General features: G+C 46.2%; 1 protein-coding gene and 1 long non-coding RNA gene across 7 annotated transcripts in view; both read left to right on the top strand.

Moving 5' to 3' along the window:
* Nucleotides 1-14727, top strand: part of ECE1 (endothelin converting enzyme 1) — a 113596-nt gene that overhangs the window by 43093 nt on the left and 55776 nt on the right. Inside the window, exons 1-3 of one of the 6 annotated variants that reach the window (XM_029230678.1) lie at nucleotides 12067-12226; nucleotides 12786-12907; nucleotides 13604-14670. The exons of 1 other annotated variant lie outside the window; for it this stretch is intronic. In XM_029230678.1, coding sequence (XP_029086511.1) covers nucleotides 14617-14670 — 54 coding nt within the window. In that variant the 5' untranslated portion in view covers nucleotides 12067-12226; nucleotides 12786-12907; nucleotides 13604-14616. Of the gene's footprint in view, nucleotides 1-12055; nucleotides 12908-13603; nucleotides 14671-14727 lie in introns of those variants that run through there. 4 more of the 6 variants (XM_029230679.1, XM_029230677.1, XM_029230682.1 and 1 more) reach the window with 4 other exon arrangements.
* Nucleotides 8751-11649, top strand: LOC114899698. Its single transcript, XR_003794633.1, has 3 exons — nucleotides 8751-9122; nucleotides 9425-9564; nucleotides 10616-11649. It is a non-coding gene; the product is annotated as an uncharacterized LOC114899698 (long non-coding RNA).

Consider the following 14727-nt stretch of genomic DNA (forward strand, 5'->3'; position numbering starts at 1 on the left):
AATAAAAACAGAATTATGCAAAATGAGGCAACAGAGGAATATGTTCCAAACAAAAGAACAAGATAAAACCCAAGAGGAAGAACTAAGTGAAATGGAGATAAGCAGTCTACCCAATAAAAAAATTCAAGGGAATGATCATAAAGATGCTCAATGAATTTGGAAGAAGAATGGATGTACACAGTGAGAAGTTTAAGAAAGAGTTAGAAAATATAAAGAGGAACCAAACAGCTGAAGAATACAATAACTGAAATTAAACATGCACTAGAAGGAATCAGCAATAGATTAGATGATTCAAGGGAATGGATCAGTGAAGTGGAAGACAGAATAGTGGAAATCACCCAAGCTGAAGAGAAAAAAAAGAATTTTTTAAAAATGAGGATAGTTTAAGGAACCTCTGGAACAACATCAAGCATACTAAGATTCACATTATAGGGAGAGAGAGAGAAAGGGGCAGAGAACCTACTTGAAAAGATAGTAGCTGAAAACTTCCCTAACCTGGGAAAGGAAACAGATATCCAGGTCCAGGAGTACAGAGTCCCAAACAAGATGAACCCAAAGAGGTCCACACAAAGACATTGTAATTAAAATGGCAAAAATTAAAGATAAAGAGAGAATCTTAAAAGCAGCAAGAGAAAAACAACTATTTAAGGGAACTCCCATAAGATGATCAGCTGACTTTTCAGCAGAAACTTTGCAGGCCAGAAGGGAGTGGCATGATATATTTAAAGTAATGAAAAGAAAAACATACAACCAAGAATACTCTACCTGGCAAGGCTATCATTCAGATTTGAAGGAGAGATACAGGGTTTTACAGATAAGCAAACGCTAAAGGAGTTCAGCACTACTAAACTAGCTTTACAAGAAATGTGAAAGGAACTTCTCTAATTGGTAAAAGACCACAACCAGAAATATGAAAATTCCAAGAGGAAAAATCTCACTGGTAAAAGCAAATATACATAAAGGTAGTAGATCAACCACGTATAAAGCCAGTAGGGAGGTTAACAGACAAAAGTAATATAAATCATCTATATCTATATCTATATTCATTTTTGTGAACTTAAGAGATCATCAATTTAAAATACTCATATAAATATCATATTCATATATATGTGTGTGTGTGTATATATATATGTTGTTATATATAAACCTCATGATAACCACAAACCAAAAATCTGGAATAGGTAGACACAAAAGAAGATAAAGGAATCTAAACATTAACTCTAAAGATAGTCATCAAATCATAAGGGACGAGAGCAAAAGAAGAAGAAAGAAACAAAAAAGAACTACAAAAATAACCAGGACACAACAAAAATGGCAATAAGTACACACCTGTCAATAATTACTTTAAATGTAAATGCTCCAATCAAAAGACATAGAGTGGGGCTTCCCTGGTGGCTCAGTGGTTGAGAGCCCGCCTGCCGATGCAGGGGACATGGATTCGTGCCCCAGTCCAGGAGGATCCCGCGTGCCGCGGAGTGGCTGGGCCCGTGGGCCGTGGCCACTGGGCCTGCGCATCTGGAGCCTGTGCTCCGCAACGGGAGAGACCACAACAGTGAGAGGCCCGCATACAGCAAAAAAAAAAAAAAAGAGAGTGGCTGAATGGTTTTTTTTTAAAAAAAAAGACCCATATATATGCTTCCTACAAGAGACTCACTTCAGATCTAAAGACACACAGACTGAAGGTGAGGGGATAGAAAAGATATCCATGCAAATGGAAATGGAAAGAAAGCTGGGGTGGGGAATTCCGTGGTGGTCCAGCGGTTAGGACTCTGTGCTTTCACTGCTAAGGGCCTAGGTTCAATCCCTGGTCAGGGAACTAAAATCCCACAAACCATGCGGGGTGGCCAAAAACAAACAAACAAACAAGAAAGCTGAGGTGGCAATACTAATATCAAACAAAATAGACTTTAAACAGAGACTGTAAAAATTAAAGAGACACAAAAGGACATTACATAATGATAAAGGGATCAATTCATCAAGAAGATATAACAATTGTAAATATATATGCACCCAACATAGGAGTACCTAAATATATAAGGCAAATATTAACAGACATAAAAGGAGAAATTGACAGTAACACAACAATAGCAGGGACTTTAACACTCCACTTACATCAGTGGACAGATTATCCAGACAGAAAATCAATAGGGAAACACTGGCCTTAAATGACACATTAGGGCAGATGGACTTAATAGATATATATATAGAACATTCTACGCAAAAGCAGCAGAGTATACATTTCTTTCAAGTGCTCATGGAACATTCTCTAGAACAGATCACATACTAGGCCACAAAACCAGTCTTAATAAATTTTTTTTTTTTTTTGCGGTACACGGGCCTCTCACTGTTGTGGCCTCTGCCATTGTGGAGCACAGGCTCCAGACGCACAGGCTCAGCGGCCATGGCTCACGGGCCTAGCTGCTCCGCAGCATGTGGGATCTCCCCGGACCAGGCCACGAACCCGTGTCCCCTGCATCGGCAGGTGGACTCTCAACCACTGCGCCACCAGGGAAGCCCCCAGTCTCAATAAATTTAGAAACACTGAAATCATATCAAGCATCTTTTCTGATCACAATGCTATGAGACTAGAAATCAATTACAAGGAAAAAAACCTGCAAAAAACAAACAATGGAGGTAAACAATATGCTACTAAACAACGAATGAGTCACTGAAGAAATCAAAAAAGAAATTAAAAAATACATGGAGACAAATTAAAATGGAAACACAATGATGCAAAATCTATGGGATGCAGCAAAAGCAGTTCTAAGAGAGAAGTTTATAGTGATACAAGCCTACATCAGGAAACAAGGAAAAATCTTAACCTAACCTTACACCTAAGGGAACTAGAAAAAAGACAAACAGGACCCAAAGTTAATAGAAGGAGATAAATCACAAAGATCAGAGCAGAAATAAAGAGAGACTAAAAAACAATAGAAAAGATCAATGAATACAAGATGGTTTTGAAAACTTAAATGAAACTGATAAACATTTAACCAGACTCATCCCCCCAAAAGAGAAGAGAGCCCACATACATAAAGTCGGGAATGAAAGAGGAAAAGTTACAACCAACAGCACAGAAATGAAAGGATCTTAAGAGATTACTATGAACAATTATTTGTCAATAAGATGGACAACCTAGAAGAAATGAATAGATTCCTACAATCTCCGAAGACTGAATCAGGAAGAAATAGAAAATATGAAGACCAATTACCAGTAATGAAATTGAATCAGTAGTAATAATTAAAAAAAAAAAACCTCCCAACAAACAAAACTCCAGGACGAGATGGCTTCACAGGTGAATTCTACAAAACATTTAAAGAAGAGTGAACACTTATTCTTCTCAAACTATTCCAAAAACCCTTGAAGAGGAAGGAATGCTTCCAAACTCATTTTAGAGGCAAGTATCACCTTGTTACCAAAAGCAGACAAAGACACCGCACAAAGGAAGGGAGGGAGGGAGGGAGGGAGGGAGTGGGGGGGAGGAAGGGAGGAAGGAAAGAAAAGAAAAAAATTATAGACCAATATCACTGATGAACATAGAAGCAAAGATCCTCAGCAAAGTATTAGCAAACCAAATTCAACAATACATCGAAAGGATCATACACAATGATCAAGTGGGATTTATCCCAGGGATGCAAGGATGGTTCAATATTTGCAAATCAATCAATGTGATACATCGAATTAACAAATTGAAGAATAAAAATCATATGATAATCTCAATAGATGCAGAAAAAGCTTTTGACAAAATTCAACATCCATTTATGATAAAAACTCTCAATAAAGTGGGTGTAGAGGCAACATATCTCAACATAGTAAAAGCCATATATGACAAGCCCACAGCTAACATCATACTCAATGTTGAAAAGCTGAAAGCATTTCCTCTAAGATCAGGAACAAGACAGGATGCCCACTCTCACCACCTTTATTCAACATAGTATTGGGAGTCCTAGCTGCAGAAATCAGGCAAGAAAAAGAAATAAAAGGAATCCAAACTGGAAAGGAAGAAGTAAAGCTGTCACTGTTTGCAGATGACATGACACCATATATAGAAAGTCCTAAAGATCTTATAAAAAACTATTAGAACTAATAAATGAATTTAGTAAAGTTGCATGATACAAAATTAATATTCAATAAACTATTGTGTTTATATGCACTAACAATGATTTATCAGAAGAAGAAATTAAGAAGACAGTCCTGTTTACAATTGCATCCAAAAGAGTAAAATACCTAGGAATAAGTTTAACCAGGGAGGTAAAAGACCTACACACTAAAAACTGTAAGACACTGATGAAATAAATTGAAGAAGACACACAAAAAATGTAAAGATATACCATGCTTATGGATTGGAAGAGTTACTGTTGTTAAAATGACCATACTGCTTAAGGCAATATACAGGTTCAATGAAATCCATATCAAAATACCAATGACATTTTTCACAGAACCAGAACAAATAATTCTAAAATTTGTATGGAAACAAAAAAGACCCCCAGATAGCCAAAACAATATTGAAAAAGCACAAAACTAAAGATATCATGCTCCCTGATTTCAAACTATAATACAAAGCTACAGTAATCAAAACAAAGAACAAGTGTTGGCAAGGATGTGAAGAAAAGAGAACCTTCGTGAACCATTAGTAGGAATATAAATTGGTATAGCCACTATGGAAAATAATACGAAGGTTCCTCAAAAATTCAAAAATAGAACTACCATATTATCCAGCAATTCCACTTCTGGGTATTTTTCTGAAGAAAACAAAAACACTAATTTGAAAAGATATATGCACTCCAGCATTCATTGCAGCATTATTTAAAATAGTAAAGATATGGAAGCAACCTAAGTGCCCATTGATAGTTGAATGGATAAAGAAGATGTGGTGTGTGTGTGTGTGTGTGTGTGCGTGTGCGTGTGCGTGCGTGTGTGTATATAAAATGGAATATTACTAAGCCATAAAAAAGAATGAAATCTTACCATTTGCAACAACATGGATAGATCTAGAGGGTATTATGCTAAGTAAAATAAGTCAGACAGAGAAAGACAAATACAGTGTGATTTTACTTACATGTGGAATCTAAAAAACAAAACAAATGAACAAATGTAACAAAACAGAAACAGAGTCATAGATGCAGAGAGCGAACAGGTGGTTGACTGAGGGAAGGCAAGTAGGGGGATGAGTGAAATAAGTGAGGGAGATTAAGAGGTACAGACTTCTAGTGGCAAAATAAAAGAGTCACAGGAATGAAATGTACAACATGAGGAATATAGTCAATAATATTGAAATAATTTTGTATGGTGACTGATGCTAGCCGGACTTACTGTGGTGATCCTTTTGTAATGTATAGAAATATCAAATCACTATATTGTACACCTGGAACTAACATAGTGTTTAGGTCAGTTATACTTCAAAAATAAATAAGATTAAAACAAAATAAAAACTGGATGTGTTAACTAAAAATAATAAATAGAGGGCTCTATGGGGTTAAAAAGCATATGCTTTCAAACCACTGTTTGAATCCAGTAACTACCTCCCCATTTTGGAAAAACTGACTCCAAAGCATGTGCCTTTCCCATAAATGATGATAATATTGAGGCATTGTTCTGAGTTTTTTAACTTAACCCTCACAACCCTATGAGGACAAGACTGGTCTCCATTTTACAGATGAGGACACTGAGGCTTAGTTGGTTGAGTGGCTTGCCCAGAGCTTAGAATCCCAGGAGCCTCGCTCCCAAGTTCACACTCTCAGCCACTCCCAGCCTGACAGGCACACCTTCTCTTTTTGTCCTGCAGAGGGGAAGTCACTAGCTGAGGCCCAGGGTAAGGCAGTGTTGGAACTCAGTCCAGAATACAGATCTCCTGCCTCCCAGCCCAAGTCCTGATTACTTCCTTATGTCTAGGACATCACTGGGCTGGAGGGGAAGGTGGGCAGGCCTGTATGGACCCTGGCTCTGTTCTTCACTGGCTGTGTGAATTTGCACAAGTGAAAGGACCTCTCTGAACCTGTTCCCTCACCCTAGAAAAGGGATAATGGGGCCCACATCATGGAGTTATCATGAAAGCTAAACAGGATTATCCACATGAGTCGGTTGGCACAGGGCCTGGCACAAAGTGTGAGGGCCCTGGCCACCTCTGTTTAGGGATCCAAGGAGTCCCCAAGGCTTCCTGCCCCGCCTGCTTCCTCCCCCTCATCCCAGTCGTCAGCATCCCACCCGTGTAACACAAATACTAATTATAACCAGTTCCATGAACTGCTTCCTGGCTGAGCCTAATTACTGGGCAGCTCAGTCATCACCATTATAAATATCACTAAGGGAGACAGATTAGCTTTGTCCGAAGTTTTATGTGATTATATCGACAAATGCTTGGGCATGCTTGGTCTTCCCAGCCTGGGACTTACCCAGCCTGGTCATCCTGCACAGCTTAGTGCCCGCTGCAGGTTCCTGGTCTGCCTTGAACCTGGTGCTTGGCTATAAGAGTGGACAACCCAGCCCCTTTAACCCAGCCAAGAGGTGGTGCCTGAAGTGGTAGGGATGGAGCAGGTTGGGGCTGCCATCTTATTTGTCATAATGGCAAAACCACAAGTTTTGGGAATAGATACACCTGGGCTCCAACCCAGGCTTTGTTAGTTACCAGAAGTGTGACTTTAGGGAAGTTTTAGACCTTCCTTGTATTACAGTAGTTTTATGCTACGTAACCGGGAAGAGTCAAGGAGATCAGGCGCGGTGCCTGCCGTGTCATAGGTCCTCCCAGTTCCTCCTCTTCCCATCTTCCATCATCTTCAGTGTGACCTGAAGAGCCAGCCCTTTCTGAACCCACCGCCACACACACTAACATCTACTGAGCGCTGCTTCTCTGTGAGGCACTGGACTGAGGACTTTATGCATCTTGTTGAATATGTATAAAGACCCTATGGAGTGAATACCATAATCATTTGATAGATGAGGAAACCAAAGCACAGGAAGCTTTGTCAAGGTCACACAGCTGCACTTGGCTGCTGGTCACTCTGGTGGGATGAGATGCTAGAAGGCTGTGTAGCTGCCTTTGAGGAGCATAGAGCAAGGGTCACAGTAAAGTCCTAGAAGGCTGCCTGCAGGAAGATGCCTGGGAGCTGAGGGGTTAGCCAGGGGAGGGAGGAGAGCAAAGGCCAGGCAGAGGCCAGGGGACATGCAAAGGCCTGGAAGAGGAAGCATGGTGTGTTTAGGGGGCTGACCATACTTTACTGAGGTTCGAGCATGTGAGGGAGGGTGAGAGAGGCTGAAGAGGTGCCAGGAGCTGATCAGGGCCTGGGGTGGGTGGGTGGGGGGGCAGTGCTGGAAGCCCAGCCAAGGCTCATGCTTTCTTCTGCCAGTTCCAGGAAGCCTGCGTGAGAAGGAGAGTGACTGGATCGTATCAGTTAGTTTAGAAGGTCCTGCTGGAGCCAGCTGGGAGATGGCGGACTGGGGGTCTAATCAGGGAAGGCTTCCAGGCAGAGGCGGGGCAGAGCCAAGTGGGCCTGGACAGAGGGGCAGAGGTGACAGATGGAGACCATCAGGACGGTGGGGTGGAGAGAGGCATGGTAGGAGCCTTGCAGGGGGCCTGAACGGTCAGTGGTGTGGTTGGAGGGCCTACGCGGGGAAGAAGGAAGAGGTTGCTAGCCAGGTTTGGGGCTTGGGTGTGGGCGGGCCTCCTCGGCAGGCGCTGAGGCACAGTCCGTTGGCAGCACTAGGTAAGGCTCTCGGTGCCTCCGGGGCCCCCAGGCAGGTGAGTCAACACCAGGCCAAGTAGGTGAATGTTTTTCAGTTCCCGGCATGTGTGGGCAAGTCTCCCACTGCCGGCACGTTAAGGGGAGCCCAGCCTGGGACTCTGGTCCAGACTAGGGTGATTGACTCATTGGCCGGCAGGGTTGCTACCTTCTCTGAGGAGGTTGTTAGCAGCTTTGACCTCCCATGTATGCTCTGTGCCCCTGGCCTTCCAGTCTTTCTCACCTTTAGGCCTCCCTTAACTCCTAACTAACCTCTCCTAACTGCGCCCTAGCTCCTGCCCACCTTCCCACTTTCCATGCTCAGGCCTCCAGCTCCATCTGGCACAAAGTGGAATCTCCCTTCCCAGCCCCCCCCCCCCGCCGTTATATCTCTCCCTATTTCCCACATCCCGAATGGGCAGCCTACAGTCTCCAGAAGAGGTCAACCTGAAAAAGAGGAAGAGGCCCTGAGAGGGTCAGGAAGATCTGGGTTTGAGTCTCAGCTCTGCCACTAACAGGCAAGCTGCTTCCTTTCTCTGGCCTCAGTCTCCTCATCTGTAAAATGGGGATCCCTGGGCTTATTTCACAGGGTGACTGATCATGAGACACAAATAAGATGAGGGTATAAAAGAACCTTGAGAACTGGGCAGTGCTGGGCTTGTGTCAGTGCCGACAACTTTGTTTTCTGTTTTAGGGGGCAGCCAGTTATTTTTTTTAACAAATGTTTTATTTTGGAATAGTTTTAGATTTATAGCATTATTGGGAAGATAGAACAGAGAGTTCCTTTACGCCCCACACCCAGTTCCCCTATTATTATTTTTTTCCCCTATTATTAATACATGGTACATTTGTCACAATTAATGAACTGACATTGATACATTATTACTAACTAAAGTCTATACTTGATTCACTTTTCTTTAAGTTTCTGCCTAATGTCCTTTTTCTGTTCTAGGATCCCACTGAGGATACCCCATTACATTTAGCTGTCATGTCTCCTTAACCTCCTCTTGCCTGTGGCCGTTTCTCAGACTTTTCTCATTTTGATGACCTTGACAGTTTTGAGGAGTCCTCAGCGGATATTCTATAGGTTGTCCCTCAATTGGGATTTGTCTGATATTTTTCTTAGGGTTAGACTGGGGTGATGTGCTTTGGGGAGGAAAGCCACAGAGGTAAAGTACCATTCTTATCACATCGTATCAAGAGTACATACTATCTTTTGGTAATTAGACTTATTGCTGACGTTAGCCTCGACACCCAGGAAGTCAGTTGGTTTTGCCTGGAGTACAGCAACAGAGCTAAATTCACGCCAAATGTCAGCTGAACTAAGGCCAAGATCAGAAAACCTGGATGAGAGCGGAAGCAAATGGGAAAGGTGACGAAGGAAAATAAAGAAAAGCAATTTATGAGGTGGGTGCTGTAGTGTGTCCCCCAGGCGCCAGATCACTTGGGAGTGGGACACTCTATGCCAGGCAGTTTGTTTCAGCTCATTTAATCTTTACACTGAACCTTTTCATAAATGAGGAAACTGAGGCCTTAGAAGGGAAATGACATGGTCACATGAGCCAGGGAACCTGGAGTTGGGCCCAGGTCTGTCTTTATTGCCTCACTCCCACTGTTGAATAAATACTTTGAAGCTGCATTCCCAGGAGAGTAGAGTAGGGAAGGTATGTTCCTGATACAGGTTTTTTCTAATTCACTTTATTCCACAGAGGATTCCTGATGGGTTATAACTGAAACACATCCAATATAACGATATGCAATTGAAATGAAAAATCAGGAGCAGAGAAAATAGAGTGGAAAATGTGGACAAGGACAAAGCTGAACATAAAGACCAGAAAAGTGCCCATAGGTGAGCTTCTGATTTGGCTGTGAGCTTCCTCAGCCAATTCCTGTGATTCCTATAATCAAAGAGCTAAGAAGCAGTTCACTCCTCCAAGAACTTTGTGGTAAATTTAAAAAGAAATTAATCACATGGAAATTTCTCATGTAAAAGACACTGAGCAATGTCACGGATAATGTAATAGTCGTAATAGATGTTACATGGTGTCATCTTCAGGAGTGATGACTATATTTTTACTATATGCCCCTTGCCCACAGTTGTCCTATTTGAATTTTACGTTGTCACCAAGTAACTAAACTCCACTGTTTCTTCTTTGCTGAACGCACAGATGCCTTTGCCTTGGTGAAAATCTTGGATACAAATTAACCAGTTATCTATATACCAGGTTCTGTGCTGGACACCAGGGATGGAGGGAAATAAAATGATTGCTGCCCATCCCCCCCAGGTCCATCCCTGGGATAAAGACAGAGAGACAGAAAGGCCTGAACAAAATGCAGGTGCTATGCCGGGGGTACACCAGAGGGAAGGGCATAATTCCCTCTGACTGAGGCGGGGGACTTTATGGAGGAGGAGGTAGGCCAGTCATGGAGAGCAGTAGTTGGGGTGGAGGGGGCACAGTCTTGGGAAACATAGGTCCCTTGAGGGTAGGGACCAAGTCCTACTCAGGGCTGCCCCCTCAGCTTGCCGCACAGGGCCTGACAAACATCAAGAACTCAGAAAACTCCTTTTGAGTGAGGGATAGATCAGGGGTCAGGGTGACGGCCACACACCTGAGAGGTACGTGAAAAGGGTGAGTCTGGAGAGGTAGGTTTGGGCCAATTGCCAGGCGGCCTTGAATGCCAAGCTAAGGAGTTTGGGTTTTGTTCTTTAGGTGGTGGGGATCTATTGCAGGCTTTTGAGCCTCGTGTTTTATAAGAATTGATGGTACAAATAACAACAGCTAACACTTGGTGGGCACATGCTGTGTGCCCAGCACTGTTCTAAGCACTTTATATTAACCATTTAAGTATCACAACAGTCCTACGAGCGAGGTGCTATTATTTTCATCCCCGTTTTACAGATGAGACAGCTGAGGCACAGAGAGCCTGAGTCACTTGCCCGGGCTCACGCAACTGGGAAGTGGCATAGTGGGGATCTGAACTGAGGTTTGGAACTAGAGCTTTTACTCACTCTATCATGGTGCTTGTTAAGTGTAAGTATTTAACTAACATATAACCTGAGTGTGTATTAGATAACATGTAAAGAGTCAACAGATCTCAACTAATTACTGGCACGAGAGGCAAGAACTGATGGGGGCTTTGGCCACAAAGGGCAGCATCCCTAAGGAGCTGAAACTTAGAAACAGAATGTGAAAATGGCTCAGAGGATGTGGCCACGGAGTCACAAGCCTCTGAATTTCACTTACAGCTGCCTCTGACGGGCTCCTAGATTTCTTGGAAGATACCCCCGCCCTTGAGCAAACCAACCCCAAGAGCCATCTGAGTGACTAACATAGTCGGGGCAAATCCCCGGTGGGATCACACCCAGTGCCCTGCCCCTGGGCCAGAGGACTTTGTTGTCAGAAACACACGAGCATTTATAGTACTTCTCATTTCTGTTCACCCCAGGCCTTTGATTTCCACAGGGTGGGGTTTTCAGAGCTGGGCACCATCACACCCTCCATCTGGCTTTCCTCACCTTCTCTGTGTAGCGGGAGGACTGGGGACCGTGGTTCCCACTCCTCCATTCTTGGTCTCCGCCAAGCCCTTCTCACACGAACACCAGGCCCACATTTCACATCCAGGGGCTCAGCGGAGCTGGGAGAGGAGCGAGCAGATCAAGGCAGAGACTCCCCCCAGAGCAGCAGAGGTTCTTCCCCTTCCCTGAAGCTCCCTGGCTGCGGGCATCCCCACAACCGCAAATGAGGCAATTAGGGAGAACGGCGCTGGCTGCCCTGCCACTCAGCGCCTCTGGACTCCACGAGGTCCCACCTGAAGAAGCAGCTCCCCCTCCACAAAGAGCACGGGACCAGGGGGCCAGGACCCAGGTTTCAGGCCCAGTGCTGCCCCTTACTAGCTGAGTGCCTGGGGCTCTCTGGAGGCAGCGTGGTGAGGTCAGGCAGCCAGGATTCACATCCTGGCATCTCACTCTCTAGCCAGGTGACTTGGGGCAGGGGCGGGGGGCAGTAGGGGCGGGGGACGGTGTGTGCCGCCACCTCCCCAATCCTCAGTCTTCTCCTCTGTGAAGTGGAGGTGGTGATCGCCACCTCACAGGGCTTCACGGGGTCGGGAGAGATACATTGGGCCCAGTGGCTCATTCTAGGTGTCTGGTCTGCCCAGCCCCTCTCCCTGCCTAGTCCCCTCCCACTTCTCCTAAAAGGGAAGTGATACCTGCTGAGGTTGGGGCTCTTGGTGGGTGTGGGGATCCAGCAAGACATTGTGTGGAAGGCCCCGCCCAGAACCTGGCGGGTAAGAGATAGGGCTGCCCTGTCGTTGGAATGTCACTCGCTGACTGGGGCCCACTGTGCTCCCCATGGGGCAGAGCCAGCTAAGCCATTCCCACGTCTGAGGTGGGTTCAGTTTCACTCCCCAGCCCCGGGCCGGCAGCATTTCAGGAAGGGCCCCTCATCTTTTGTGTGCTGAAAAATAAACAGCTCTTCGTCTCAGCGGATTTCTGGATTTCTGCTCGGGAGGTATGTGAGCTTCCCTCGTCATCCCTCCACGGACAGGCTGGCCTCGGCCCTTGGGGTGGGCTGCCAGCCTCCTCCTTCGCTTCTCACCTTCGCTCAGACGCCTGTGGAGGCTCCAGCCCCCGACTAGGCCTTTGGGGATGTAAGGCCTGACGAGACCCAACCCCTGCCTTCAAGGTTCTCCTACTTAAGGTGCTGTGCGCTTTCAATAGGAGGAAGCATGGGATGGGGGGCTTGGGGAGGCGGAGGATACAGAGCAGGAGGCCAGATGCTGCTTGGGATCAGAGAAGAATGGTCAGGAGAGCTTTCCGGAAGGGCTGACCTCTGAGCTGAGATGGAAGGAGGAGCCGTTGCTTCACTACACCTGGGCAAGTTACTTCCCCGAGCCTCAGTTTCAGGTTCTGTAAAAGGGGCCAGGAATACCTGCTTCAGAGCCAAGAGCTTAAATGAGATGACGGATGTAGAAGAACTGACAAACACCTCATACCCCTAGGTGCCTAGGAAATAGTAGCTGCTGTGCCAGGCAGTAGAGATGTTTGGTGACTTGAATTTCTTTTTCAAGGGTCTTTTCCTGGGGCAGGTAACACCTGTTGCTCAGTGTAGCTGAGAGTCCTGATTTCAGAAAAAGCCCAGCTGTAGCCCAGCATGAAATGAAGCAGCCTGGGAGCCCTTTCTCTCTCTCAGGTGGGTAATGGGAAGTCCTGCACCCAGTGGGAGTGGAGCAGAAGACCCCAGAATTCAAATTCTTCCCACGCACCCTGCCTCTCCCAGGGTGCTTAGACATGTTTCCTTTGTCTTTGGGCATTGCAAAATTAGATGCACAGGGATTCAAAGGCACTTCCCCAGAGTAATTTTCACTTCCCCTCTAATTGTTCTACCATTCATTTTAAGTTTATTGAGCACCTGTGGTATGCCAGGTGATGGGGATTCTCTGTGCCAGACAAGGTCCCAGCCCTGATAAAACTCACAATTCTGGGGAGGGGGAAGGAGATAGACCTAAAAACCAACATAAATAAATAAATAACAGACTGCAGTAAATACTATGAAGGGGAAAATGGGGTGCCGTAATCAAGAATTTGGGATATTTGCGGAGGTGACATTTAAACTGACATCTGAAGCAGGAGCCGGCCATGGGAGGAGTAGAGATGAGCAAAGAATGTTCCAGGTAGAGGCAACAGCGCTATAAAGGTCTTGAGGGAAGGAGAAACTTGGAGAATCTGAGGAACAGAGGAAGGGCCAGAGAATTGGGGGCCTGAGTGAGTGAGGTGGGAGCAGCACAAGATGAGGGTCAGGGTGAGCAGGGGCCATGGGGGACTGGTAAAGGGACTGTCCCTGCAGAGTTTGAAGCAAGGGTAACAAGATCAGAATTTCCTGTTGAAGGCTCGCTCCGGCTGCAGAGAGGGCTATAAGAAGGCAGAAGGCGAAGCCAGGAGACCTCAGGAGCTGTTACTGTGGCTGTGACCCTGGATGTCACCTCAGCCCTCTGTGCCTGTTCCTTCACACACGTGTGACTGTGAGAGTCAAATATGGGAATGAACAGAGGCGCACTTTGGAAAGCTGAAAAAAATGTATAAATGCGGGGGATCCCAGGTCTCACTGGATACGGAGGGTCCTTTGGGAAACTGCTGGGTTAGGGTTGTCTGGGGTCTCGGGTGGGAGGGAGAGTGCCTGAGCACCCCACATCTGAGGGAAGGGTCACCTTCCTGATTTTCAACTAGGCCCCAAGCTGTTAATGTTTTGAGGGTAAGGTCACACCTGTGAGCCTGGAGACAAGCATGGGGTTCCCCTCCAGCCACCCAAACGCACACACATAACATTTTTCATTCTAGGTCAGGAGAGTTCTCTGGAATTTTCTGAGATCATCATGAACTCTGACTTAAAGACCCCTGAGCTAGAGGATGGCGGAAATGAGAGGGGAGGCACATGCCTTTTTTATACCACCTCTTTTTTTCCCCCAATCTTTCTAGCTCCAATGGGCAAGACCGCTCTTGGGGCCCCTAAGGGACAATGGTGAGGAACCTCTTTCTTGACTGTTGTAGGCCAAATTAGGGGCACTTTCCTAATACCTGACTTTTGGTATCTGCCATAGAGGTTTATTTGAAGGGGAGCTTAATGTTTCTTCGAAGGAGGGGTTGCTGCGAGCCCCCTTCCTGCCTGCTGGGGTAAGGCCCCTCCACCCCATCTCTGGGAAAGGGAGCAGCCTCCATCTCCCCGGGGACTCCGGCCCTGGGGTGGTCTCCCCCGCGCGGCCAGGGAGGGAACCGGAGCCGCGCCGATCAGGCCCCGCCCGCGAAGGTGGTGCGAAGCCCGGCCCAGCCTCACAGCCGGACCCGCCCGGGCCAGACCCGAGGGCGCTCGGCGGCGGCGGCGATCCGGACGCCGCGGGGGGCACCATGCGGAGCCTGTGGCCGCCGTGGCCGGTGGCCGCCGCGCTGTCGGCGCTGGGGGTGAGGCGCGGTGTTGGATAAGCGGGGAGCGGGGTGACGGAGGGAGGCGGGAACCCC

Source organism: Monodon monoceros, unplaced genomic scaffold (assembly GCF_005190385.1).
Source record: "Monodon monoceros isolate NGI ecotype Baffin Bay Population unplaced genomic scaffold, NGI_Narwhal_1 Super_Scaffold_18, whole genome shotgun sequence".
Taxonomy (NCBI): Eukaryota; Metazoa; Chordata; class Mammalia; order Artiodactyla; family Monodontidae; genus Monodon; species Monodon monoceros.